Source organism: Bubalus kerabau, chromosome 11, assembly GCF_029407905.1.
Source record: "Bubalus kerabau isolate K-KA32 ecotype Philippines breed swamp buffalo chromosome 11, PCC_UOA_SB_1v2, whole genome shotgun sequence".
Classification (NCBI taxonomy): domain Eukaryota; kingdom Metazoa; phylum Chordata; class Mammalia; order Artiodactyla; family Bovidae; genus Bubalus; species Bubalus kerabau.
In genome coordinates, this window is record NC_073634.1 from 30,123,397 (window position 1) to 30,151,380 (window position 27,984).

General features: G+C 53.6%; 1 protein-coding gene across 6 annotated transcripts in view; it reads left to right on the top strand.

Moving 5' to 3' along the window:
- Window positions 1-4,425: 4,425 nt before the first annotated feature.
- The window catches only part of SIX3 (SIX homeobox 3), a 32,386-nt gene continuing 8,827 nt past the window's right edge, over window positions 4,426-27,984 (top strand). Inside the window, exons 1-3 of one of the 6 annotated variants that reach the window (XM_055539977.1) lie at window positions 4,426-5,210; window positions 7,019-7,205; window positions 7,291-8,439. In XM_055539977.1, the coding sequence (XP_055395952.1) occupies window positions 4,426-5,210; window positions 7,019-7,205; window positions 7,291-7,368 (1,050 nt within the window). In that variant the 3' untranslated portion in view covers window positions 7,369-8,439. Of the gene's footprint in view, window positions 5,211-7,018; window positions 8,440-27,984 lie in introns of those variants that run through there. The other 5 variants (XM_055539975.1, XM_055539980.1, XM_055539978.1 and 2 more) reach the window with 5 other exon arrangements.

Consider the following 27,984-nt stretch of genomic DNA (forward strand, 5'->3'; position numbering starts at 1 on the left):
CCCAGCAGCTTTCTTGCAATGTCGGGGCCTTAGCAGGGCGCCAGGCTAATGAGGGTCACTCAAAGGGGCTGATCAAATATTCAAATTTCCCCGCACGCCGGGAACTTTTATGTATGGAGAAAGTTGAGGCAACTGAGCTGTGTTTACTGTCCTGGTCGACAATTACTCGGAGCGCGGGTGCCCGGAGGCTAAGGAGGGGCGGGGGCGCGGGAAGGGAGCAGTTGTTGTTGTTGTTGTTGTTTTTCATTCAAAGGAAAGTAATCGGGGTCCTTGAAGGGCTTCGCGGCCTCCCCGCCTGCGTGCTGCGCTCCCCTGCGCCCTCCTTGGCCGTCGGCGCCAAGCGCCTCAGTTTGCAGCTTGCGGGGAGGCCCAGACCGCGGGCCAGCTCCCGCCTCCGTAAGTCTTGGGGGCCGGACAAGCGTTGCCCCCCAGGACAAACTGGCCTATGGAGATGAGCGAGGTCGAATGGGTGCCGCTGCCCCAGCCCTCGGGTCTTCCTCTCTCGGAGGCTTCCAGACCTCTTGGCTTTGCCGGTAACAGAAACTAGGAGAGCGTGGGACTCTCTTAGACACCTCTTCTGGTGGAGTTGAGACTGCCTCGGTTGGGAATGACATTTGTAAGTAAATGCCCAGTAGGTCCTGGGAAGAGAAGGCTATCTTCCAGCCCAAAGGCCCTTTCTCCCCTCATCACCTGTGCTGCTGTCCTCATCGCCTGGGTCAGGATTAAAGCAGAGACGATGGTGACAATTTTGTGACCTCGGCCTGTACTGGTGCCATATCCCAGATCCCGGAGTCTGAGCGGCCAGAGAGCAGAAGACACCTAGAGACCCCGCGGGGCCGACCTAGCCATCCAGATCGCCCTTCTCTGAGAGACCCAGGGAGCAGGAGGCCCCTGCGCGCCACCTCCTCCAGGCGTCCCCCAGGCCCACCTCCCGGCTCTCGCGCTGCTCAGCACTTCGGATCCCCATAGCAGCGGGGCACGCAGCCTGGGCCCCAGAACCCGAGGTCCTTCTCCTAACATCCCTCCCCAACGCCCAGCGTCTAGGAATTTGGGAGGGGAAGCTCTGCCGCTCCACCTCCCCACCAACCTCCCATCAGCACCTTAGATCGACATCCTGCCGAGTCTGTCCTCCCAGCTCGGCCGGGAGCCAGTCCAGCCATCCATGCCGCGGACAAGCCGCCCCGCCTCCCTCCCCAGCTCTCTGGACTCTGAACTTACGGGCTCCAGGCGGCAGGCGTGGTGCTTCGGGACGGAGCGGAGAGCCGCTGGCAGCTGCGGGACCGCGGGGTGGGCTCGGTGGGCGGCGAGGAGCTCGGCTCTGCGGGGAGGCTCAGACAGCCCGGGGCTGCGCGCTCACCCCGCCGCTCCCGGCTCTGGCCGGGCGCACAAAGCTGCGCGCCTGGCTGTAGCCCTCCGCCCCGCTTTGCACCCAGCAAGCCGCCGGAGGGGTGCGGCGACTCGGCAGGCTCCCCGGCTGAGGCTAGGGGCAGAGGTGCCGCCGAGCTGAACCTCAGCCCCACTTGCTTCAATTCTCCTGGAGTGGCGACGGTTTTCGATTTCAGCGCTTTCGGCAGAGCCCGCAGCACCTGCCCTGCCTCCCTCCGGGGTTGGCCCAGCAGCGGCGGGGAGAGGCCGGGTCGCCCCAACCCGGAGGCGGGGGTTGCGGGGACTGGGAGGGGACTGGCTGGGTTCACCCGCCCGCCCGGCGCCTTGGGTCCTCGGTTCCAGGGATGCAGTTTCGGGGTCACGAGCTGTTTTCAAAAAGTTGAACACAATATTCGGAAACCCACCCGTAGGAATTCTCCCCCCACACGCGGCACAATACCCACTCCCCTCCCCTTTTTCATTCCTTCCTCCCCCGCTTCCTCCTCCTGCCCCTTCCCCCTCCCACCCCTCAGCCTATAATCCTTCCCCGACGAGAGAAAGGAGAGAAAGGGTAGGGAAGAAAAGATGAAGTGTCTGTTTTTGTGTCCCAACCTTAGGGCTCTTTCTGGGCCCGCAGTGAGCGACCGCCTAGAGCTTCTCAGCTGAGCAGAAAAGGACTCGGGCGGGAGGAAGATTCACGGAGGGGAGACATACACGGAGCCCCACAAAGTGGGGCTTGGCAGGTCTTCCCTTTGGGCGAATATTTAACTGCCTCAGTCAGCGGGTTTAAGACCAGCGACCCTAGCTGCCTGGGGGCTGAGTGGCCGGCGTCTAGCCCCTTCGCTCAGCCCACAGACTCCCAGCTGCAGTGGAGCCTCCAAAGCAGCTTGCATGTCTCACCCGGGAAGCCTGGTGTTGGGGGAGTCACGGCCTAAGGAGGCCAGAACTAGGGGTTTAGGGGCTGGGACACTTACAGCCCTAGTAGCGTTAGGTTTCCTATTTAAATTCTCTCACAGTCTGTCTTTCTCGCCTCCCTCTTTGAGATCTGCAAAGTGGTGTTGGTCTCAGTGCCTCACCCCCAGATCTGCATCGGAATGTAGAAAAGATCCTTTTTTTTTTTTTAAAGAAAAAAGTTTTGAATTCCTCAATGATTTTTCTTCTGGAAAGGCAGCTTAGGATAATTATTTCAGCTTTATTGAGGGCAGATTAGTTGAAGTCTGGACGCTGCGTTTTCAATACACGTTGTACACGGGCCGACAATGTGGGCATTGTTGGCTACTGTGTGTGAACTCATTCAAAATATACACTTTTTAACACCAAACCGAGTCCTGTCTAAATATACACAGTGCTTAGGGGAAAGACATCACTGACCCCGACAAATCTGCGTAAATCACACTTCCCTAGTTACAGAAGCCTCACAAAGGGAGGCCCGGCTCAAGATGCTGATTACATGTTCTTTAACGCAACATACCTTAGAATAAAAACCCATGCCTGGCCTGGAGGTTGCAGTGGCCAGGGGGAGGGAGGGCTCTCTTCATGTCATGGGCCTTTTGGGGTTTGTTTTAGGCTTATGATGTTACGTGGATTTTTTTTTTCTTTACTATGTGAGCAAACAAGCAATTTTCAGGCCTGCTTGCTTCTTCAGGGCAGCCTCCAAAGTTTGAGTGCCTTCTGGGGTTGGTAGCCAGATCCACTAGCCCCTTGGGCGTTGTGGGGCTACCGGGCATCTTGGGAAGGGGGAAGAGGGCCTTCAGTCGTCTCAACCCAACCTTCTCTACCACTCCTAGGAAGGCAGCTGAAACCTGGGGGGAAACAAAGAGGTGGGCCGCCTTTTATGATGGAAAGGGTACTGTTGTTTCTACTGCTATTTAAAAATATAAGGCAATAGGGGAAATCAAGGCTCCTTGACTGGAAACAGAATTAAAGAGAAACCAGATTCAATGCAGAGGAAGTTGGGGGTAAATGTGGCTGAAGATTTCAGACCAGGGAGGCCAGAGTGGCCTCCTGAGCCCTGGGTCCTGAGATCCGGCTCCCAGGAGCCATATGCTCCCCAAAATTCTAGATCCTGGGGCGCCGCAGCCCGCGGAACCAGGGTCGGCGCGCGGTGGGCCCCATGATCTCATCTCTCCTTTCTTTCTCGCTACTATTAGTGCTCACATAGGCAGAAAGAGGCGGCCCGACGTGCACACCGTGTGCAAACCGTGCTGGCTCCGCTGCCCCTCGGCCTCTCCTTGGCGGCTGGCCCCCGGCCTTCATGCAGTGTGGGGAGCCTCTCACCTCCCAACAAAATCCCCCCGTTTAATTGCTCATCCCTTTTAACGACTGTATGTCCATGGCTTGTAAATTTTCTGGACCAACTTCTTTGGGGAAGCGGGGAAAAGAGCTCAGAAACAGTGAGAAACGAGGAGAGAGAGAGGAAGAGAAGGGGAAGTAGTGAGATTAAGAGTTGCAAAGATTAAAAAAAAAATTCTCTTTCTCCTCCGTTCTCTCTCTTTCCCTCCTCTCTCCCTCCCCCCACCCCCCCACTCTGGCTAAGTGGTAAAACCGTCCTTACGTTCTCGGTATTGATTGGCAGGGCTGACAGTGATTGGCAGCGGTTGCCGTGGCAACGCTACAACGACACTCCGCAGACCAATAGAAAAGCGAAACAAAATGTTTCAATGCTGCACTCACTGTGGATTTAGGGGAGATATTATGAGGCTGTTGTCATTAGGGCGATTGCTGTGGAATCGCTGAATCTTGACTCGGCGGTGGTTGGCTCTCGCTCGCTCTCTCCCCCTCTCCCTCTCTGTCTCGGGCTCGCTCTCTGCGCGCGCGCACCGGGCCGCTCTTCTTCCTCCCTCTCTATGTGGCTGCGCGGGTGTGTGTGTGTGTGGATGTGTTCGGGGTGTGGGTGTCCCTTACGCCCTTCCTCCTCCCCCTCCTCCTGCTCCCCCCTCCTTCCCTCCTCCGCCTCCCCCCTCTCCTCTCCCTCCTCCTCGTCCCCATCGCCCCTCTCCTCCTCTTCCTCCCCTCTCTCTTCCTCTCCCTGAATTTTCTCCTCTCCTCTCAGGTCAGTCCATGGTATTCCGCTCCCCCCTAGACCTCTATTCCTCCCACTTCTTGTTGCCAAACTTCGCCGATTCTCACCACCGCTCCCTACTTCTGGCGAGTAGCGGCGGCGGGAACGGCTCGGGAGGCGGCGGCGGCGGGAACGGTGTGGGAGGCGGCGGTGCTGGCGGAGCGGGAGGCGGCGGCGGCGGCGGCTCCAGGGCCCCCCCGGAAGAGTTGTCCATGTTCCAGCTGCCCACCCTCAACTTCTCGCCGGAGCAGGTGGCCAGCGTCTGCGAGACGCTGGAGGAGACGGGCGACATCGAGCGGCTGGGCCGCTTCCTCTGGTCGCTGCCCGTGGCCCCCGGGGCGTGCGAGGCCATCAACAAGCACGAGTCGATCCTGCGCGCGCGCGCCGTGGTCGCTTTCCACACGGGCAACTTCCGCGACCTCTACCACATCCTGGAGAACCACAAGTTCACCAAGGAGTCTCACGGCAAGCTGCAGGCCATGTGGCTCGAGGCGCACTACCAGGAGGCCGAGAAGCTGCGCGGCCGCCCGCTCGGCCCGGTGGACAAGTACCGCGTGCGCAAGAAGTTCCCGCTGCCGCGCACCATCTGGGACGGCGAGCAGAAGACGCATTGCTTCAAGGAGCGGACTCGGAGCCTGCTGCGGGAGTGGTACCTGCAGGACCCCTACCCCAACCCCAGCAAGAAACGCGAACTGGCGCAGGCCACCGGCCTCACTCCCACACAAGTAGGCAACTGGTTTAAGAACCGGAGGCAGCGCGACCGCGCCGCGGCGGCCAAGAACAGGTCAGTGGCGGGGACCCTGCGGCCTGGCTACCGTCTCCGGGGACGGGGAGGGGGAGATGGATGGAAAAGAGGCTTGAGCGGACAGGAGGCAGGAGGCGAGCGGCTGCCGAGCGCGCGAGAAGCCTAGACCTCTTGGTCAGTTTGGAGAAAGTTTCCGCTTGCCTGGGAGCGCGGAAGAAGGGCGAGCGTGGACGTATGGGCTGTTTTTGCCCCGAAGGGGCTCTTGTCAGTGTGGAGAGTGTGTATGAGGTCCTGAGTGTCCATAAACTCTGGGTCGAGTCCTTGGGAGCCTTAGCCCCGCGCTGCACCCGCGCCAGCCTTATCAGCCCGGGATCCGGCTCTGGGCTCCGCTGGAGCCTGCAGACAGGGAAGGAAGGAAAGAGCTCCTTGCCACCTGGCTGTTACTTCCACGCACTGCAAAAACCCTGGGAGGAATCCACGAACGTCTGGGAGAGGAAATTGAACTGGGTCCCTGCCACAAAGGGGAAAGGCCGGGGTGGCCACCGTGCAGCAGGCCTGTTCCCAAGGCGTTGCAAGTTGTCTGACCAGCAACTGGAGAACCAGGCTGGGAGTGGAGGGGCCGTGGGTGTCGGTGCAGCCCTCCTGCCTTAGCCAAGGAACATGCCGTTGGTCCACTAAGTTAGGGAATAAGCAGAAACAGAAGTTGCCTTGCTGCCCAGGCAAGTTGGCCACAAAGTCACAAAGTTGCACTGGGCTTGACCTGTCAGCAGAGCTGGGCCTGGGGGAAGTAGGGAGAAAAAGAAGTGGAGAGACACTGGGGAAGGAGAGAGTTGGGTGAAACCCCGAGGGAAAGCCTGTATCCCGGGCCTGCCTGGGTGTGCCCTGGCCTAATGCACTGCAGGGAGCCAGGCCGCAGCTGCTGACAGCTGCCAGGGCTGCGGGTTGGGTGTGAATCCCTGGAGGGAGGGAGTGTTTTCCGGTTTAGGTGGCCCAGGCCTGAACCTTTGGCCCTCTCACCCATGCCTGTGGAGCCAATTTTTCGTCCGATGAGGGCAGCGCCCAGGACCAGGGGAAGGCCTCCTTGTGGGGAGAACTCCAGAGACACTAGGTACTGGCAGCCTGGAGGGGTGAAGGGGCAGCCAAAGACGGCTCTACAGTCTCCTCCTGCCTCCTCTGTCGCCCACTTTCTCTCTCGCTCCTCTTCCCCTGCTTTTCTGCTCCCAGCTTCACCATTTTCTCTTCCCCCGATCTTGCACTCTGCTCAGGGATCCAGAGAGCAAAGCCAAGCGGTCCTCCATGGGAGGACCTCCAGCGGGCGAGCATCCTGCAGCTCTGGACTTGTGCTTGGGGGAGCTGAGGCAGGAGTCAGGGAGGGGACCTGTCTGCTCCAGGGACAGCCAACTGAGTCTGAAGAGTCCCAGGGGCTGGGGAAGTAGAAACATCCTGCCTCTCCCTGACTTCTGCCCCTTTGGGGCTGGGCCTCTTTCACAGCAAGCGCCCAGGCCTCCCCAGGCGGCCGGCCTGGGGTTGTACCTCTTCCTCCGAGGCCCGCCATGATTTAGGAAGCTTTGGGAGACCCCAGAGAACCCCGGGGAAAGGGAGACGGGAGCCCAGACCGCGCTGGGGGACGCTCTGCTGCGCTCGGGATCAGCTAGGTATAGCAGGAGGGGGATGAGCGAGAGAGTGGAATCAGGGGGCGCTGGCGAAGGGCACTGGGTTGGGGAAGGCGGAGTAGCACCAGGGCGGCAGGCCCGGCTCCCGGCGGCGCAGGCTTGGGGTGGAGGCTTGTCGGAACCGGGTCTTGGGGCCGCCGTGTCAGGGCGTGCGCCGTTTTCTGTCTCCCGCAGGCTCCAGCACCAGGCCATTGGACCGAGCGGCATGCGCTCGCTGGCCGAGCCCGGATGCCCCACGCACGGCTCAGCAGAGTCGCCGTCCACAGCGGCCAGCCCCACCACCAGCGTGTCGAGCCTGACGGAGCGCGCGGACACCGGCACCTCCATCCTCTCGGTAACCTCCAGCGACTCGGAATGTGATGTATGATACCCAAGGCCGCCCTCCTCCCCTCTCCCCGCTCCTTCCCTTCCTCCTCCTTGACCGCCTCCTCTTCCTCCACCCCCAGAACAAACCGAAATCAGGATACACAATCATACACACACCTAAATACACACACACTTCCACTCCAGCCAAAAATATATAAAAACCAAGAAAAATAACAAGTTAAACGCAAACCATCAACAACTCCCAACCACCATCTACCACCACGGCCACCCCAAAGGACCGCGACAGCCAACAGACAGTCACAAGCGCTGATTCGGCGGGCAGACAGCATAAAAGAGGCGACAATTGTATACTTTCTAGGACAAGCACGGCTTCTCCTTTCGGTTCCCACGGACCCGGCACCCCACCTGCATGACGATTTATTTGTATCTGGGAAAATACTCTCTCTAGTTAAAAACGATTAAAAAAGAGTCGACTATACAAAAACCGACCGCCACCACGACGACAAGACGACAAAAGCAAAACAGACAAAAAGAGAAGAAAAAAACCCGCCATCTCCGTTCGGAATTTGTTTAAAAAAAAAAAAAAAAAGAACTCCTCGAGAGGGAAATAGCAAATGTTTCTCGCCTTTTGTTGCGCTCTCTCTTTTTTCCTCTCTTGCTCTCTTTCTTTCTCTGTTTTTAAGTCCAAGTACTGGTCAAACAAAATGCAATCTTCTGTTTTTTGTTCAGCAGACAATCATTTTCTTGTTAAGCACCTTTTTCTCTCCACTCTGTCACTGCCTGTGTGGGTACTGGTTATAAATGTGGAAAAAGAATAGTTATGACTGTAACAGATTTTTATTTTTATTTCAAAATTTTATATGAATTATGTATATCTTAATGATTGGTCATTTTCCCAGTTTGTAATATATGTGTAGAAATTGCCTGTATATGATATTGCTTTTTCTCCTCTCCCTTTCTCTTTCTTTCTCTCCCACCTTTTTCCTCCCTCCCCACTCACCTGTCTCTTTCCTTTTTGGGGTTCCCCTCCCACTCGATGTTCCTGGCATCGACTTGGCAGTCAAGGCGTGGCGGGCTGGGTGAGGAAGAGGGACCCTGTCGCTTGCAAAGCGGAGAGTGAGACTGTAGTATTCTTATGCAAAAGCTATTTCAAGTATTTCTTAGCTGCTTTGGAGGTATCTCTCACTCCCCGTAGGGAGCTTTTACTGTTATCTTAACTGCGTGTTTATCTATATGTAAAAACTTTCTAAAGCAAATACAGTATTCTCCATTTTCTTATCACTCCCCAGAGACTGGTGTTTTTGTCCACCACTGTGCTGCAGCCCTGGGGTGCAGCGGCCTGGCCTTTGCTTCCACTCCCATTACACAGCCACTGAAGCTGGGGCAGAATTTTAAGGCTGAATCTGAATTTTTTCCTGGAGAAGGGGAGGGAGTGGAAAGATGGGAACAGGCCCTTTGGAAAAGACCCAAAGCCAAATCCTGAGAGAAAAGGCAGAGACGGCGCAGGGAGAGGGGTCTACGGCCAGTTTCTTTAGCACCAGATGCCAGGCCTAGATCCCCAGGAACTGTAGCCTTGTCTTGGCCCTGGTGGGTCATTGGGAGCGAGTTGGCATCTTTTGGTTGTTACTGCCTTTTTTTTTTTTTTAATTTAAAGGGGAAATATACAAGGTCGCCAAATGCAAGCATAAATCTAGAGTGGAGCTGATAGGTTTTGTCTTCTTTACAGGGGGTGGAGGTGGGGGGACTACTGTAGGCTGGGTGAGGATGTAGTTTGAGGAGTTGAGGGCCTAGAATCAGGATGGAACCCCTCCTTACCACCTGTGTGTGTGTCTATGTGACTGTATGACTTGGCCTTATGGCTGTCTGTTTCCTTGAAATTTCTGTCTTTGGGGATCAACTGGAGTCTCTCGAACATTTCAGAGTTAGGTTATACTTTAAATGGAATCCACCCTCTGCCCCCCAAATCTCTGCATTTTGCCAATCAGGTTCCGTCTGACCCCAGGCCTCCCCGCCCTGCACAGGGTGGAGGGGTGAGGGTGGGGGCCCACGGCTCCCTGTGATGGCCTGGCTGGGTGCCTCTGCCGCTCTGGTACTCTGGGCCAGGTCAATCTGTGCCTGAGGAGGAGCCAAAGAGGTAATTTCTGAAAACTTGCCTTCACTTGAAAGTCCAATTTCCAGAGCAAGGAGGATTAAGAAGAAACGTGCCTGGAATTTTGCGCCAGTTTCCAGACTAATTTTGATTTCCAATTTCCTTTTGTCCACATCCTCGGCAGTACCATGGCGTTGATGTGGAGTGGGCTTTGCAGAAAGGCGACCAGGACAGGAGGTAACCTGGGTGCAAGTGGGGCCTTGTGCACCTAGGGCTCCGGCTTGTGTGGAGAAGGTTCCCCACCTGCATCCTTACTTAGAATCAGGACATTGTGACCACAACCACCTTGAGAGCTTCCAAGTTCGGAGGCCTGGCATGCCAGTATCAGCATCTCTACTTGTGTTCACTGCCTGGGGTGGGGGATAGGGAATGTGCCTCATGAAGCCATATTTCTGGCAGTAGTGGCCCAAGTGGTAGGCATCTGGGGAAAGGGCTGCCTGGATTCTGTTCAGCTTGGGCCTTGGATCAGATGCACAGAATAATGTCTGGGGTGAGGGGCTCTGTCTCCTACTATCATTTTCAAATGGCCTGTCACATACCTGACCCAGACCTTGGGCCTGGAAACCCAAGGCGCGGCTGCTTCAGACAGTGTCTGGATGTGTCTGAGTGGACCCTACCCAACAGACCAATTAGAACTGATGGGTGGACGGAAAGACTGGGTGCTGCTGGAGAATGACCCCTCGAAAGGCCTTGACAGGTGACACTAGGGAGCAGATGCCTTTTTAGATGGGGACAGGGGGCAAACCAGTGGAATTAAAATGCTTCCTTCTCTCAACATAACTGGCAGAGAAAGCATTTGGGCATTCAGGGCCCACTCCTCCTTTTCCACTTTATCCTCGGGGTCCCAGGCCCCACATGGTGTCACCAGCCAGCTATCTGTCTTGCTATCTCTCATCTGCCACTCTCCTCTCCTCATCTCTGCTAGGTCTGTACAGATACCAGTACTCCACTCTGCACTGTCTGACCTTACCTATGGGTTCCCTGCAGGCCAGGCATGAATGCTGGCTGTGAGTGGTGTGGATGTGTGTAATTCTGAAAGCTGATTTCCACCATTCAGTCAAGTTCTCTATATAAAGGTGTGCATGTGTTGTGATGTTTGATGTTAAAGTGTGTACACTGAGTCAGTGTGTGCCCTGTGTTTTCATGCCTATTGCCTATAGTGTAGGTATTTTGGGGTGGCTTGGGCAGTTTCTGTGTCCCTAGTTCTGCAAGGAGTGGGTTAAATACACCTACAGGATGCTGTGTGTACAGGAGTTTCTGTGCAGTGGATAGGTATCTTGTGAGTCTTGAATCTGGTGTGGACATGTGTGGGTTCCCTTGTTCTAGTCAGTCCACCAGGCAGCTGCCCACCCCTAATCCACCTTACTGTCTCATTAAGGAATGGGAGTCCTGGTAGATTGTCTTTGACCAGAGGATGGAGGGACCCAGGCTCTTCTACTCCCGAAGTCCACCCTGTACCCCGACACGTTTGGATGTTACACTGAATTTGGCCCCTGCCCCTTTAAATATTAGAGAGAGAGGGACAGAGACCCCTTTCTGGCCAGATCTCTCCTTTAATCGGCTGCTTGCCCCTTCTCTTTCTGGGTCCCTCAAAGCCACAGCCAAGGCAGTCAATGTCCCAGGGGTCGTGGGGGCAGAGCTCAAGGGCAAGACCTGGCTGAAGCCCTGCTGGGGAAAAGCCATCGCAGCCGCTGTACGAAGTCTCTACCACCTGGGAGTGTTGCAGATTGTGCCCTGGCAAGGGGAGTGTGTGTACTTGCTCAGCAGACTGGGTAAGCAGGACTCAATGTCCATCCGCCCTCCGCTGTCTGGACCCGTGGCAGCCCAGGGGCCAGCTGCACTCCGGGTGTGCTGTAGCACATGCTGCCCTGGGTGCATCCTGCCTGAACTCGGTGCACTTCCTCTCTGGTGCCCCAGCCAGCACACTCAGGCTGGAAAGCTTCCCTGTGTGCATAGGCCTGTGGGGGTACCTGTAGCTAGGGTATGATGGGCTTAAAGAAGAACTGCCAATTTGGGAAGATTTTCTTTATTCCTGCCCTCCTCAAAGAAAACACAATGGCAATCTGGGATTTGCACTGGAAACCTGAACTTGCAGAGTGGGATGCAAAACCAGGAAAATCTGTATCAAAGTCATTGACCTCTAGAAGCTGCCTGCCTGAGGTAAGATAGGTCATTCCACCTCCTTTCCAGCCTGCTCTCCTCTCCCTCCTCAGCCCTGCCCCCAGCTCTGTCCTGAGCCCTGACCAGGCCCCTCTTTTGGCCCTCCTGGATCCTGCGGAATCGACTGCCCAGCGCCAGTGCAGTTGATTATCCCTGGCGAGACGTACAGCTGATTAAAATGAAATGACCTGGAAGCTGCCACGGTGCAGAGTGGGAATGCTGATCAATAGTGGGATTGGAGACACAAGAGCCTGGCTGGCCTGGGATTGGGGTTGGAGGCCGTGGGACTAGCCAGGGATGGCTGGACTTGCATGCACAGAGGGCTCCAGTGATCACTGGGAGGGCCAGGCCCAGGCCTAGGTGAACCAACTGGGGTAGAACTCAAACCCTAGTGTGGGCTGTGGTGGTAGAGTGGCTCCCTCAGCTTCTTCTGAAAAGAGAATGGGTTAGCCTGGAATATGGACCCAGCTCATCGCTCAGGTCCGCTAGAGATCACAAGTCTGTGGTGCGTTGGGACTTGGCTTTTCCGAGCAGGGGCTGTCTCTGTCTCTTCTCCCTCTCCCTCTCTTTCTCTGTCTCCTTCCCTGCCTAGGTCTTTGTGTGGCTGTTACCTGAGGCACCCACTGCCACCTTGGGGAATTTCCCTGGAGCTCCCCTAACCCCTTTACCCCCAAGAACTGCACCGAGATGTCCAGCCCCCTGGGATGCTTGCCCCAAGTTCTTGGGCTCAGGCCTACTCAACTTCCCACCGCCTGGGCCCCTTCCGGCCCCAGCTGAGCTGAGCCTCCACTGAACCAGTGCTCTGGCCGGGTGGGTGTCTGGCCTATGGGAGGGCAGGAGGGAGTCGGGAGGAGGGGAGCAGTGCTAGCCGGCTCTGATTTCTCCGGTCAGCTGAGCACAACTTTCCATTTGGGTGTATTCATGCAGGGGCTGATTGAGCTGGCTGTGTCAGGCGGGGCTCTACAGGAGCAAGCAGGCACAGCCAGCCTGACAGAGGCTACACCACACACACACACACACACACACACACACACACACACACACAATTATCTACACAAATATACCACCCACCCCCCATGTTAGGCACACATCTCAACTCCAAGCCATGTCATCACAAACCCAGTAGAGCCCTCTCCCTCCTTAGGCATCCTCCTGCCCTGAGAGCAGTTTCCCAACATGCGTAAACCTTCCCAACACAACACAGGGCCTGCCTGCCTTTCTGATTTCCTCTTTAGAGATTCCATATCAGTTCTCAGACACAAACACAAGAAGCCCTCATTCTCCTCCCCTGCAGGCACACTCTCCAGGGTGTGCTCACTCCAAACTGCACAGATGCACACAAACGTGGTCAGTTTCATAACCACATCCTCCTATGGAGCGGTCCAGAGCTATTCACACCGCAAAAGAAACACATCTGCATACAATAGTCTTCACATCAAGAACATTTGGCATGGAGCCTGGGATGCACAGTGGACTAGGGCTCACCAAAAGTTCACATCAGAGAAGAGGAACAGGTGAGCGATCCATACAGTCAGAGAACACAGCCACCACACATCCACCAGAAAACACATGGAGGATACACAGAGGAACCCTTCAGACATACAATATACATGCGGCAACCCAAAGACAATAGAAATGCCACCGGGAGACACTGCAACCTCCAAACTTCAGTCTGACTCCAGGTACTTGAACACCACCCATTTGCCCAACCTCACCCACTCTCGCCGCACACGCATGCACGCGCGCGCGCACACACACACACTCAGCCTTCCCACTCTCCTCCGCAGAACAGAAGCAGGGTCTCCACTCCCTGCAACATCTCCCCACTTTTCACAGAGAAGCCCATGACGCTCACGGATTTATACACACACTTTTTTTCGGAAAAGGGAAGGGCCTTAACCTGCAGGAGTCTAACCCTTAAGATACTGAGGATGTTACAGAATGTGCTGGCAAGAAAGGAAGGCACATGGAAAGTCACAGACACTTGTATGCATAGCCTCCGGCTCTCACTGCCGGACTCGGGAGAGCCTCTCCACGGGGCTGGAGTCGCTCTACAGACCTCCAGAGCGCAGGTGTTCTCCCTAGGAAAAGATGGGCTTGGGGCCAAGGATAAGTTCTTGGACCTCTAGAGGTGAAGCGGGGGGAGTGTACTCAGCCCAGGAATCTCAACAGGTCTGAGGGGACCGAAGCAAGGCCCAGCGGGGAGGGGAGCCCGGCGGTGTCCGGGGGTAACGCGGTCCTTGGAGTCTGGGAGGCTGCCGCCTGGCTCTGCGGGATGCTCTCCGCTCCTCTCCAGCCCGCTCCCCCTCCCAGCCTTCTTGGCGCTCTCTGGCGTCGGGCCTTTGTCCCGGCTTCTCTGGCTCGGACTCCGGCTTTCTTCTTTCAGGCCGCTGGGAGGCGCTGTGGCCGAAGCCCCAGCCTCTCCGGGCCAGACGCCCCAGCTCCGCAGCCTCGCCCCAACCTTCCCCCGGGGGATCCCCGCGGTGCTGGGCCGTCCCGGGAGAGGGCCCGGCTGTACTTGGGGAGGCAGCCTGGAGCCCTTCCAGGCCGGCAGTAGCTTTAGTTTGTTGGGTTTTGAGATGTCTATTTACCATCATAACTAATTTGCGACCTTTATTAAACAAATTCCTAGCAGGGCCCCTTGATGACTGAACGCGCTGCTAATTAAGGGAGTGCGCGCCTCTGGCTCGGTAGCCCGCGCCCCTCGCTGCCGCCTGCCGCCTGCCCTCGCCAGGTCCGGGTCCCACTGGCGCCGCAGGGTCAGGTTGGACTGGGGGGCAAGGAGGGACTGAGGTACACCTGCGGATTTTTGGAATCCAGGCCCTGGCACCAGGGCCTTTGAAATGGAAACGGCTCTGATTTCACGGAAAGGAAAAACTGAAGCTCAGAGAAGGCCGTGGCTACTGTCACACAGCCGGCCTGTCCCTTAACCCCCTCACCCTGTGTCTCTAATGCCCAGCCCCCCTCCCCCAGGCTTCCTAGCCCGTGCACTCCGGGTAGCTGAGGAAATACTTTCCTAAGAACCTTAGGTGGGCGCAAAAGATGAGGAAAAATGGGAGAGAAAGGAGTTGGGAAGGCCCAGGGGCAGTGGCCCTAGGCTCTGCCCTTTTGGAGGCACCTTCTCTCAAGCTCCTGAACTTGGACCTTGCAAGGTAGATCCAAGTTCCTTACTTGGACCAACGCTCCTGCTTCAGGGCCCAGTTGAGAGAGAAGCACCCAGCAAAGGGCAACGGGCTGGATTCCCATGAAGCCCAGAGGATGAGTGGGATTTCAGTGGGCTCCTCCTCCAGACTGGACAGGGCTCCACAAGAACCACCAGCTCTTCCAAGTAGCATAGGACTCCATGATGTGTTTTTGGAAGTGAAGTGTGTGTGTCCATGTGAACCTTGATAAGTGTGCAGTGAGACCCTCCACATTCCCCCAAGATGTAGGAGAAATACTGACCTCATGCCCTTGTGACATCTCTACCTGTATATGTACCAGGGGGGGAGGGACATTGTTGAAAGTGATGTATGCTTTGGATACCACTGCATCCAACTTATTCCAAAATAAGAACTGAGTTGGGAGGGAGGGCCAAAGCACAGTCAAGCCTTGCCCTAAAGTAAAAACCATGGAGTAACTCACAGTTGAAATATCACTGAAAAACCAACAGACGCACTTAGGAATTGCATACCGAGCATTTTGGGAGGCAACTTGGAGATTAATTACAGCTTTGGAGTGTTCCAGCAGAAGAGATGGTTTTGACCAGAAAGATGAATTGTACTCCCTGGAGGAGATTCCAGGCAGGAACAGTAGGAGCAAAGGCATGGAGGAGGTTGGATTCCAGCGCTGAACAAAGTCATGCGGCAGGCGCCCACATGCATAGGAAGCTGGTAATGGAATCTGAGAGAAGTGGGTGGGGGTGGGGGTGGGGTGGGTCTGGATCCAGCTCAAGGTCAGGTAAGTTGTGTTGCTTTGATCCCATGGGTACTGGGGAGCCAAATAAGGCTTTATGGAGAGCTTTAGAAATCACACTCAGAGCTCTGCTTCAAAACTTTGAGGGAGTGAGGCTGTAGGCTGGAAGGCAGGTCAGGAAGCTATTCCCATAGGTAGGCAGGAGGTGAAGGGGACTGAGCTCAGGCTGTCTGGCTGGTTGAACACAGTGCCAAGGAGGAATGAGGGCCAATGGGAGACCTCTGGGCTCCCTTGATGATGTGATTTCAGCGTTGGTCCCAATTTCATAGATCTGTGATGAGGTCCCTGTTCTCACCTTCTAACTCCAGAAGCATCATGACCTTCAACTCCTTAAAAGGCTCACACGTTCTCCTTAGAGGGGTTCTGTGGGTGGATCCCGAGGGCCAATCAGAGCCATGTACCTTTCTCAGAAACCCTTCCCCTACCCAGGATGTTAGTGGCCAGGTCTCCTCCCTTGCCCACCACCTGTCTGCTTTAGTCCCACCCCACAGCAACATTCACTCCGAGTGGGAGCGGGTGCTAGGGTGAGGGAGTAGCTGGTGTGACCCGGGGAGACCAGCACACTAGGTGAATGGAAGTGTGGCCTGGGTGTAGGGTCCCAGAGAGTCAGACATGGAGAAGGGGACCCAGGACTCTCGAGCCTGGAGAGTTCCTCTTGCCGCGACAAGCTCCGCGTAACTTCTGTGCGCCCTGGGGGTTTGCCTTCTGCAAACTGTTCCTGCGCGTTGTTCGGGTCTTGAACTCCGGGGATCCAGACGGCCCAGCGCAGGAATCTGCTATTTGAGAGACAACTAAAGAAAGCTTTCTAGGCTGCAGCAAGCTCTTCCACGCGGAGACGGCATCGGCTTTGGAGCCGCCAGGAGGCTTTAAGATCTCGATATTGAAGGAATGGGGTTTTAAGGGACCCCGAGAAAACAAGTGAGTCTAAGTCAAACGCAAGTCTCTTGGCATCGAGTCCAGCGATCCTTCGCGGCCTCTCACTCCTGCCCCTCACGAGCCCGGGGCGAGCCTCCTTCGTGTGACTCTCGCCAGCAAGTGTTTACTGCGTGTGCGCGAAGGTGTGACAGGTCTCAGGGAGCAGAACAGGACCGGGGAGTCTCAGCTTCCAGAATCGCTCTCGGGCCCTAACCCGAGCTGTGAGTGGGAACGCGACAGGATGAAGGCGGACCACGGTTCTGTTCCCAGAAGAATTCAGGACGTGAGCCCGCCTTCGGAGAGACGCGGGGAGGAAGGAGAAGGGATCCGTTTCCTTGGTGGGGGTGAGGGGTGGAGAGGAGGGGGAGCGGGGCAGCGCATCTAGATTCCACGAGTCCCTCGAGAAGCTTCCAGATAGCAGATTAGAAGCTTTTCTGAGCTGGGCACTCGAGGAAGACTCGTCTTCCGCCGCCGGGGATCCAAAAAACCTGGCTGGGGCGCTCAGCCTCCACCCGGCGGCAAAGCGAAGGGATGCCCTTCTGCTTCGGATGTGCGCGCCCAGGCCAAAAGCAGAACCTGGTCGGAGGTGGGAAGGCAGTGTGCGCTCTGGGCAATTGGCGGGTTTTTGGTGCCACCTCGCGGCTGCGGTGCAGCGTCTCAGTCCCGGGCTCTGAGGGCTTTGACTGTGCAGATGGGCTGCCGGGCCTTTCCTTTTCCTCTTGGTTTTTCCGAGCATCGCTTACCCCAGGATCGCCTCTTTTTATTAAAAAGTCCCTGTGTTATACCAAAATCCACAGTTTTGCGTCTGTAGGACCGTCCATCTTGGCTGTGGATTTGGGTTTACCTCTCCTGCCCCATCACTTCATGGCAAATAGATGGGGAAACAATGGAAAGAGTGACAGACTTTATTTTTTGGGGCTCCAAAATCACTGCAGATGGTGACTGCAGCCATGAACTTAAAAGACGCTTGCTCCTTGGAAGAAAAGCTATGACCAACCTAGACAGCATATTAAAAATTAGAGATATTACTTTGCCAACAAAGGTCCCTGTAGTCAAAGTTATGGTTTTTCCAGTAGTCATGTATGGATGTGAGAGTTGGACTATAAAGAAAGCTGAGTGCCGAAGAATTGATGCTTTGAACTGTGGTGTTGGAGAAACCTCTTGAGAGTCCCTTGGACTGCAAGGAGATCCAACCAGTCCATCCTAAACGAAATCAGTCCTGAATATTCATTGGAAGGACTGATGCTGAAGCTGAAACGCCAATCCTTTGGCCACCTGATGCGAAGAGTTGACTCATTGGAAAAGCCCCTGATGCTGGGAAAGATTGAAGGCAGGAGAAGAAGGGATGACAGAGGATGAGATGGTTGGATGGCATCACCAACTCTATGGACATGAGTTTGAGTAAGTTCTGAGAGTTGGTGATGGACAGAGAAGCCTGGTGTGCTGCAGTGCATGGGGTCACAGAGTCAGACACGACTGAGAGACTGAACTGAACTCCTGCTCCATCCTCTTGCCTTAGTATGTGGTCCCAGAGTTGTCTACCTGGACTGGTAATGTGTGTCTCCTTCCTCCTTCACTGTTCACTTCCTCTCCCTCAGATGCCTCCGGGCCTCGTCCAGATGGCACAGGGGCCCTGCTTCCACCAGGATAACTTAGCTGGCAGGAAGTCACATGGAACTAGCACCCACTCATCCTCTCCACAATGTCTTGCTGAGTGCCTATTGTGTGCCAGTTGCTGCTGTACCCTCTGAGACAGCAGGTGGCAACGTAGACTCCAGCTACCCAGTTATAGTTCACCGGAAGCAGAGAAATGCCCACATGGAGCATGAATAAAGAAGGATCCCAGAGGACGGCCCTTGAAGTGGTTCTTCGGTACACGTTTTCCAGGCTGGTGAGGAGGAAAGGACCATCCAGGGGACTGGGAAGACACTGTGTGTCCAAAGACACTCATGGGTGCTGAGAGAGACAGATGCTTTCTTGGGGTGCTCCTTGTTCTGATGGTAAAGACACTGCCTCCTGTGAACAGTGTGGCAAGCGCTGGCTAATGTTTTTAGTAGGACCATAAAAAGTCAGAGGTCAAAGGAGCCTGTGGAATCACTTCCTTCTCAGTTAAAAGAGATCAGGAAACAGACCCAGGATGGCTCAGGCTCTGACCTTGAGCACCCCTAACACTATAGAGTCCCAAACAGTGCCTGAGGAGCCTGGGCACCAGAGCCGGGATCTCAGAGGGGAGGCAGGTGGTGGGAGGGGGCCGGTGGTGGGAGGGGGCAGTCTCCATCGCAGGCTCTTTTCCTTTCACAGGGATAGTTTTGCCTGGTTCTCTCTTAAGCAGCATAAATACTGATCTTCAATCTCTTCTCAACAAATCCCAAACTTGGAAAGCTCTATTTTTGCTTGTTTGTTTGGTATTTTTGCTGCCAAAGCTATTTGGAAACAAAATCTGACCTAAGCTGAAGTGAAGCTATTTATAGTCTTTATTTGTCCCATTTGGCACAGATATCAGATGTTTCACTGTGGAAATATTAGCGTATTTGATTACAGGTATGGCTCTATACCCCCAGGGTGGTACTGTAGAACATATAATACAAGCACAAATCCCACAGATCCTGAATTCCCAAAGGCATCTTACCCTAAACGTTTGGGGCAGGGGATTGCAGTCTATTGGATTGAGCCTGTATTGTCTAAGGATACAGAGGGTCATAGTGGGACAGGAAGTTAGGGGAATTAGAATTTAAATAATGTACGTGGATAAACCACAAAGGCTAAGGTCCACAGGAAGAGTAGGTCAGGTTGGCTGTGGGACAAGGTCAGAGAGGCTACCCAAATGGTGGCAACCTGGAGGACCCAAGGGGCTAGCGTCTTGATTTCTGCCCAAGCTGGAGGAAGGAGGTTAATCTTCGTTCTTGGCATTGAGGGTGGAAAGAAGGAGACACAGGGCCTTCTGGGAACGCTGATCTTTCTGGATGCCTTCCTGCCATCCAGTTGGATGACTGGCCCAGGCCCAGGCCCTTGTCTCCAAGCATCTTCTTCCTTCTTGACACATCTAAGCCCAGTGTAGGTGTCTACTGGGCATGTCGTGGCGAGTTGAGCTGACTGACTCCCAGGTCAGATTTGGTCCACAACCAACTGAGTGGCATCTTGTGAAGTTCCATGTTATCACTGAGGAGGGAGGAGGTCCAGGCTTCCTGTGGTCATCTGGGCCTTGCCACAGCAGTAGGAATGGTCAGCATGGGGGCAGGGACCAGGCTGTGTTCAGACCTGGTGAGTTGTGAGGCCGCGTGTGTGGTCTTACAGGTGACAAACACTCCTTGGACCTCATGAGCACCTGCTCCATCCTGCCTGCTCCTCTGTTACAGGAGCCAGAGGACCTGGAGGAAGATGGACACAGTGGATCAGCCTCCTCTGCCCCTGGCCGGGGACCATCTGGGAAGCTCCATGCTGGTGAGAAAGAGAGTGGGCTGGGCAGGGAGATGTGTTAGGATAAAAGCCTGGAATGGGCACAAGGGTGCGTCTTTCTTCTTAGTTCTGGGACTAGGTCTGAGAGTGATGCTGTCTCAGTCAAGTCCCTGTGGGGTTGTCCTTGGTGAACTTTTTTTTAAAATTGAAGTATAGTCAATTTACAATGTGTTAATTTCAGGTGTACAACAAAGTGATTCGGTTTATATATATATATATATATATGCTGCTGCTAAGTCCCTTCAGTCGTGTCCGACTCTGTGCGACTCCATAGACGGCAGCTTACCAGGCTCCCCTGTCCCTGGGATTCTCCAGGCAAGAACACTGGAGTGGGTTGCCATTTCCTTCTCCAATGCATGAAAGTGAAAAGTGAAAGTGAAGTCGCTCAGTTGTGTCCGACTTTAGCGACCCCATGGACTGCAGCCTACCAGGCTCCTCCTTCCATGGGATTTTCCAGGCAAAAGTACTGGAGTGGGGTGCCATTGCCTTCTCCCCAAGTGAGCTCTAGAACACTCTTTTTCCCAAATGGAGGTGGAGTTAGAAAGATGGAAGTGGAGAAGGAAATACTCAAAGCCTGAAAAGCTTTTTAATTGTGCTAAAATACACAATAAGAGTCCTCACTTTGTTTTTAAGCATACAATTCAATGGCATTTATACCCTCACAGTATTGTGCAGCCAGCACCACCGTCTAGTTTTAGAACATTTTCATCATCCTACAAAATAAAGCCCATAGCCATTAAGTAGTCACTCCCTGGGGTCCCCTCTTTCTCTGCCCCCAACCTCTGGCTACCACCAGTCTACTCTCTGTTTTTCTGGATGCACCTATTCTGGACATTTTGTATAAATATAATCATATTTTTTGTGTCTTACCATTTTACTTAAATCATACCTTTTTGTGTTATACTATTTTACTTAAAATGTTTGCAATCTTCATTCATTTCTAACCTGTACCCTTTGCTGTGCTTAGTCTCTCAGTCATGTCTGACTCTTTGTGACCCCATGGACTGTAGCCCGCCAGGCTCCTCTATCCATGGGGATTCTCCAGACAAGAATACTGGAGTGGGTTGCCATGGCCTCCTCCAAGGGACCTTCCCAACCCAGAGGTTGAACCCAGGTCTCCCTCATTGCAGGCAGATTCTTTACCAGCTGAGCTACCAGGGGAGCCCAGCCTGTATCCTACTTCTTTCCTTTTTATGGCTGCAAGATTCTCTATTACATGGATATGCCACATTTTGCTTATCTATTTATCAGTTGATGAAAGGGGATTTTAGCCCCTTGCCAAGGGAGGATTGCGGTAAAGGGGGAGGACCCACCAGCGACTGTGTTTTAGCCACAGAAGGAAGAGTCATCCAAGCTGAGTGCGCTGGGCTGTAGTAGTTTTCCGGGGCCTCCTCCCCCAACACATACCCTGCACACCCAGTTACTATTCAGTATACCTGTTGAGAACAGTTCTATCCTCACCCTGGATGAAAAGAGGAAATGGGGCTCACTGGTGCCCAGGACTGGAGGCGAGGGCGTCTGCGGGTATTTGGGGCCAGAGGGGTGGTGGTGACAGCAGACTCCCCCCTGGGTATCAGGAAGGCTTGTGGGGAGCAGCCTGGAAGGAGAGAGCGGGCAGCTGGGTGGTGTCCTTCATCCCTGTGGATTTCCCTGCCCCTGCTCCCCGTGCCTGCTCCCTCTTCTTTTTACTGTGCAGGCAAGGGGAAGATGCAATCTTCACCTTCACTGGAAAGAAGGGACTTGATTCAAGAAGCTTCACAGTTGAAAAAGCAAAAAGGTCCCTTTCAAGGAAGTATGCAGTTCTGCAGAGATTAAATCTCTGAATCAACAGCTAGGCTGATCCCTTGCCCAGGGCCAGCTCTCATTTAAAAAAAAAAAAGTTATTTTTGACTGCACTAGGGTCTTTGTTGCAGTGTGTGGACTTTCTCTAGTTGCAGCAAGCAGGGACTACTCTCTAGCTGTGATGCCTGGGCTTCTCGTGGGCAGTAGCTTCTTTTGTTGCGGAGCATGGGCTCTAGAGCATGGGACAGGCTTCAGTAGTTGTAGCGCATGGGTTGGGTTGCTCTGTAGCATATGGAATCTTCCTGGACTAGGAAGAGATAGAACCTATGTCCCCTGCACCGGCAGGCAGATTCTTAATCAGTGGACCACCAGGGAAGTTCATAGCTCTCAATTTTCATGGCCATTCTCTCCTCGAGTTGGACTTTCCCCTTGATGCCAGCCTTCACTCTTTTCCAGACCCTAGGACACTCTGGACTCCACCTCCCAGGTCAGGTTGGGGACAGCCAGGGACTCATTAATCTCACTCCTGGGTGCCTCTGGGAAAAGTCCATCTCTACTATCAAGCCACGGATCAGTGCCTCAAGCTTTAAACTTTTACATGAGGGACAGCACCCCCAAAGGAAGGAGGAAAAGGAACGTTGATTGAAGGCTTCCTGGGCATCAGGTAGTGTCCTGGGTTTTCTTACCATCTTATTTCTTTTAATCCTCCCAGCATAGTGGGTGGCTAGTATCTTTATCCTCATTTTACAGTTGAGGAAGTTGAAGGCTGAGGGAATTGTAGGATGCTTGCTAGTTTTCTCCATTGCCTGAAGTCACTTTGCAGGCATGTAAGGAGTTTCATCATCAGCTTTCCTCTCTTCCTTCTTCTGGGCCTGATGGGGAGGTAGCATCGCTTGTGAGGATATGGCAAGGGTCCTGCACTCTGGAGAGGGTTGTCTTCAGGAAGGCCTGGCTTGAAGACTTCAAGAAGCCCTTGGAGCTCCTTTCCCTGAGAGTCCATAGGCAGCAAAGTGTCAGCATGATGACACCTCCCCTCCCTGCCCCTCAACTGCGGCTGTGTTGTTTGTGATGTTTATGTAAATTATTATAACACTAAACGCTTGGAGTGATAGGAGCCTGGAAGTGCACTCTTCTGGACCATCTGGGTACCTGAGTCATGGGACAACCGCTTAGAGACAGGTGGGGAATGGTCACCTGAGCTGAGAAAGTGACTCAGGGAGACCTGAGTCATCCTGGCCTGCCCAGAAGCAGAGGCAACAGGAACTCTGCAGGCCATCCAGAGGGGAGCTGGGGTTTTCAGAGCAGGAGGAGGGACTCACTGAGGCTGTGGGGGAAGTTTATGGCGCAGTGCATACCAGACAGACACAGTGTCTTCACTGAGATACCCTGGTCACCAGAGAGCCCAAGACACACTCTACCTGGCCTGACGGTGCCTTGGGTGTATGGCTCAGTGTCTGACTAGAGTGGGACAGGGCTGTATTGAACACACCTTTGTATTGCCCACAGCACCTAACCCAAAGCTTGGTACATATTTGTTGAACTGATGAGTGAGTGAGTGATAAATACTAGCTCATGGCCATAGACAAGGAAGCCAGGTGTTTCAGGCTGCCATGGAATATGCTTCTAGAAATCAACAGGTGATCCAGGTAGGACATGCTGAGTCAGTGAGTGCATACGTGCATGCTAGGTCCCTTCAGTCATGTCTGACTCTTTGTGACCCTATGGACTGTAGCCCGCCAGTCTCCCCCATCCATGGGATTCTATAGGCAAGAATACTGGTGTGGGTTGCCATGCCCCAGGGATTGAACCTCCGAATCTGCCTCCTGAATTGGCAGGTGGGTTCTATACCACTAGCGCCACCTGGGAAGCCCTATGCTGAGTCAGAGAGATCCCTAAAAATGGAGTGGAGGTGAGGACAGCCTGAGAAGGTGGGATAACCTGGACCAACAGAAGGATTCACTATGGTCAGATGTAAGGGAAGCAACCAGGGAGCTTGAAGGAGGAGGTGCTAACAGAACAGAGCAAGAGAAAGGGGCAGGGTACCCCTGGAAGTGTTGGAAACAAAGCCATGTTGGGGGTGGGGTAAGGGGAGGGGGAGGAGGGGCCTTGGAGATGACCTCACACTCAAGTACCTGGAACTGAGACTTAGAATATCCTTGTCTGAGCGTATCTGGTTAGTTTGGACAGTGGTACTCAGCTCTTATCTGCTTCTAAATCTACCCATCTTATTTTGACCAATTTTAGAATCTTCTTGTCTTTTCCTGTCTAGTTTGTTCATTGAATTGCAAAGTCATCCATTTAAACTCAAATCTTCATGCCTATTTGCCTTATTGTAAAAATAGGAAAAACATATGTGCTCAAATTGACATCCCCATTTTTTCCACATGGATGTGTGGGGTGAGTAGGCTTTGCATGGTAAATGCTGGTTAGTGAGTGGGCCCAGAATAACTGGTGAAGTCATGGATTTAATGAAGGGAAACAAGAAAATGAACTCTCTGTGTTTGGTGTGTATTAGGGTAAAAACCCAGAAAAGGCAATGGCAACTCATTCTAGTACTCTTGCCTGGAAAATCCCATGGACAGAGGAGCCTGGTGGGCTGCAGTCCATGGGGTCGCTATGAGTCAGACACAACTGAGCGACTTCACTTTCACTTTTCACTTTCATGCATTGGAGAAGGAAATGGCAACCCACTCCAGCGTTCTTGCCTGGAGAATCCCAGGGACCAGGGAGCCTGGTGGGCTGCCATCTCTGGGGTAGCACAGAGTCAGACACGACTGAAGCGACTTAGCAGCAGCAGCAGGGTAAAAACCACCATGTGCCTACATACTTAGCAAGCCCATTCCCAGCAAATGAACCTAGAATTGGAACCAGTAGTTTCTGTGGGTCAATACCTCTCCGTGAAAGGTTCCCACACATGTGCCACAAGCCCAAATCACCACCCTAATATGCATTTAATTTGATTTGAGGGAAAGGATAAATATATCCCTGGTTCCCTTGGGTTTGGAGCTCCTGTGCAAACACCCTTTTCAGAAAGATGCTGAACTGTAGAAGTCAGAAGTGTTCGAGCAGGAGGCCTGGGTTTGAATGTCAGTACTTGCGTGTAATAACTCTGTAAACTTGAGCATTGGGTCTGCTTTCCTCATCTGTAAAATGGGTACAAGAACACATGTCTTACCAGAGTAGACAGAACATTAAGGATATAACGGACATTTCCAGCACGTGTTATACAGTGGTTGCTCAGTACCTGTCTATGGAGAGGACCCAGGTGGGGTGGTGGCAACTGAGATTGGGTTCAAGCCAGTGAGTGGGAAGCTGGGAGGGTCTGTGTCCAGCCCCCTGGCTCCTCCTGGTTCTGGGCCACTCTGCCCTCTTCTCCATTCCAGTTAGAGCCCCTGGCCACCCCACCCCAAACCCCCTTAGCACTTCTTCTCTGTTCCTGTGAAAGGGAGGGAAAAGTGATGGCTTTGCGTACTTGTTCATGGTGGAAATGGTCCAGGTCTCTAGAATCCTCTCCATTCCTGCTTTTGAGACCAAAGTCTCTTTGGTCCTTTGGCTCCATGTTTTCTAATGCCAGGGTGTGTGTGTGTGTTAGTTGCTCAGTCCTGTCTGACTCTTTGCCACCCTGTGGACTATAGCCTGCCAGGCTCCTCTGTCCATGGAATTCTTTAGGCAAGAATACTGGAGTGGGTAGCCATTCCCTTCTCCAGGGGATCTTCTTGACCCAGGGACTGGACCTGGATCTTCTACATTGCAGGTAGGTTCTTGTACCGTCTAAGCCACCAGGGAGGCCAGTGCTAGGGTGTGGGGGCAGGATATGGTGCCCCCCACCCCACTCCACCACCTTTGCTCCTTAGCAGCCAGCACAATTGTGGCTTTCTCCCCATTGCCTTTCCCCATCATCCATCTCTTTTCCACTTGCTGGATGGACACTGACTCATCACTGGCTGTTTCTCCCTCACTCCCTTCTCTAGGTGCCTCCCTCTATCGTATCCTCTGCATGCGCAGGGCTTCAGCTGCCACTTCCCATGTTACAGAGGAGAGTGTGGAGGCAGAGAGATGGGAAGAAGTTTGCTCAAGACTGAACACCAAAGCAACATCAGGGTCAAGGCAGGTATTCTCCTGTCAGAGGGAAGGGTGTCTGGTAAACCCAGGAGACCATCGAAGGGGATGGGACCCAGCTTCTGGTTCCCTGATGAAACTTCCCAGCTGGGACCTCATGTTTCCCACACTTGAAGGGCATTTCCCAAGCTTATCTGAGGGTGCTTGAGGCTCTTGTCAGACAGTCAGCATCTTGAGTCTTATTGAGACTTAGTCTTATTGAGATCAGTCCTTCTTGAGTCAGAATCCAGGAGATGCTTGTGAACAAGGAGATGGGAAAACACAGCTGCAGGACCTTGCCACTCACAGTTTGCATGCATGCACGCGCACGCGCGCGTGTGTGTGTGTGCACGCGTATGTGTTGGGGGAGATTCCAGCAGCATTTGGGATCACCTGGGGACTTCTTAGGACTGAAGAGTCTTAGGTCCCTCCAACACTGATTTAATAAGAACCCTGGGAGATTTCCACAAAAAGTGCCTCCCTGGGTTTCTAGTTCCTCGAGGAGGTACATTGCGTAGGGAAAATCAGGCCTGTAAGCTTAGTCATGTGATTTCACCGATCTGAGCTCCTGGCTTTCTTCTTTATAAATTGGCACTAATAACACCTGCCGGGGTTGTAATGATCAGAGTAGATTTTTCAAAATTTAGAAAGGGTGACTACTACTGTTGCCTGGCTCCTGCCCTTGCTATCGTTCCTTTCACTCTGGCCACCTGGGACTTTCCATCCTGTTTGTCTTCTCACAGATGCTGGCCTTCCTCCTCCACAGTGACCAGGCTGAGTGCCTGCAGGCAGGGCTCCTCAGCTTCTGCAGATAAGCTCCTGGAGAGGGTGGTCAGCATCAGGCAGGTCTTCACCTTGGCCACACCCATACTCCGCTCCACGAGCAGACAGGCCTCTGGCCATGGAAGCCAGATGCCCCATCATTCAGTGGACAGACTCTGCAACTGGAAAACTGGGAAAACAATGATAGACAGAGCCACATTGCCGGAGGGACAGACCCATGGCCAGGGCCTCAGCCCAGAGCTACAGAGCTGGTCTCAGCAACAGTTCTTGTAGATGTTGATCTGTGTGACAGGCTCACCTTCTGAGGATGCTTGTGGTTGGAGGATGGCTGGACCTGGGCCAGCAGCTGAAACAACACAGGAGTGGGAAGATGCCTGTAGCAGAAGATGTGGGTGGAGGGAGGTACCATTGTGTCACCAGGGGAGCTGTTCCTCAATCAGCTAGATGGCTTCGGGACGGAGAACAAGATGGGACTGCTGCCAACCTCTCCGGAGTGCATGGTATGTGTTGGGTCCAGACAATTCCTCCTCTATTAAGTTTTTTCCAACACAGCTTCCCTGGTGGGTCCTGGAGCCCTTCAATCTGCCTCCAGTATTCGTGATAGATGTCTGTCTTAGACTTTCTTGTCCCTTCCCTTTCAGTGTTATGCTCCATCTGGTTTGTCCCCATAAATGTCCTCTTGTGTGTCAGATCACGTCCCCCTTTAATTTTTATCTCAGAAAATAGAATAGTTATAGTTACACGACTTCACTGAGTTTGATTTCCTCGAAGGCAGAGGAAAAGTGTAATCATTAGACCCTGTTTCCCAACTCATTGTAGATCTCTTATTCTGTCTCCCCAGTTGCAGATGTTATTCAATCAACAATAATAATTTCTGCGAGTCTTTGGTCAGGGGCATCAAGTTACACTGCTTTAAGTCCTATTAAACCACCAGCCCAGAATTTCTTCTTGGGGGCGCACCCCAGCTTGCTGGGACACAGCCTTGCATTCTCCCACGTGGGTGGCACTTTAATGGGGTCACTCCTGAAAAACGCAGACATTTTCTCCCCAGATAAGATTCAAGTAGGCTCCTTGGAGAACATTCTTCTGAACAATTTCACAAAGAACTCAAAGGAGGGTTTTTTTTTTTAATTTAAATCAAGACTCTGAAACCCTAAAACTTAAAATATTGAGGACCTCTAATATTGAGGGATCTCCACGATTAGACCATCCGATCTCCACGTGGGGACAGAGATCACGGAGATCCGAACTTCAGCAACCAGCACTGTTCTGAGTCTTGGGGTGACATCCCAGGTGCTCTTGTAGGTTTCTTTTACACCCTCAATCCGGGGGGCCTTTGTCATGAATGGAATCTGAAAACGAGTATCTTAGGACAGGGGTGCCACTCATCAGGCTCTCTTAGAGGCAGTGTTGGATTCTCCTTTCAAGGCCTGGCGAGCTCGTCCCTGGAGATTTGCTGATCCTGGCAAAACCCTTCTTCCCAGCCCTTCTTCCTCTTTCTTTTCCCAAGTCCCCA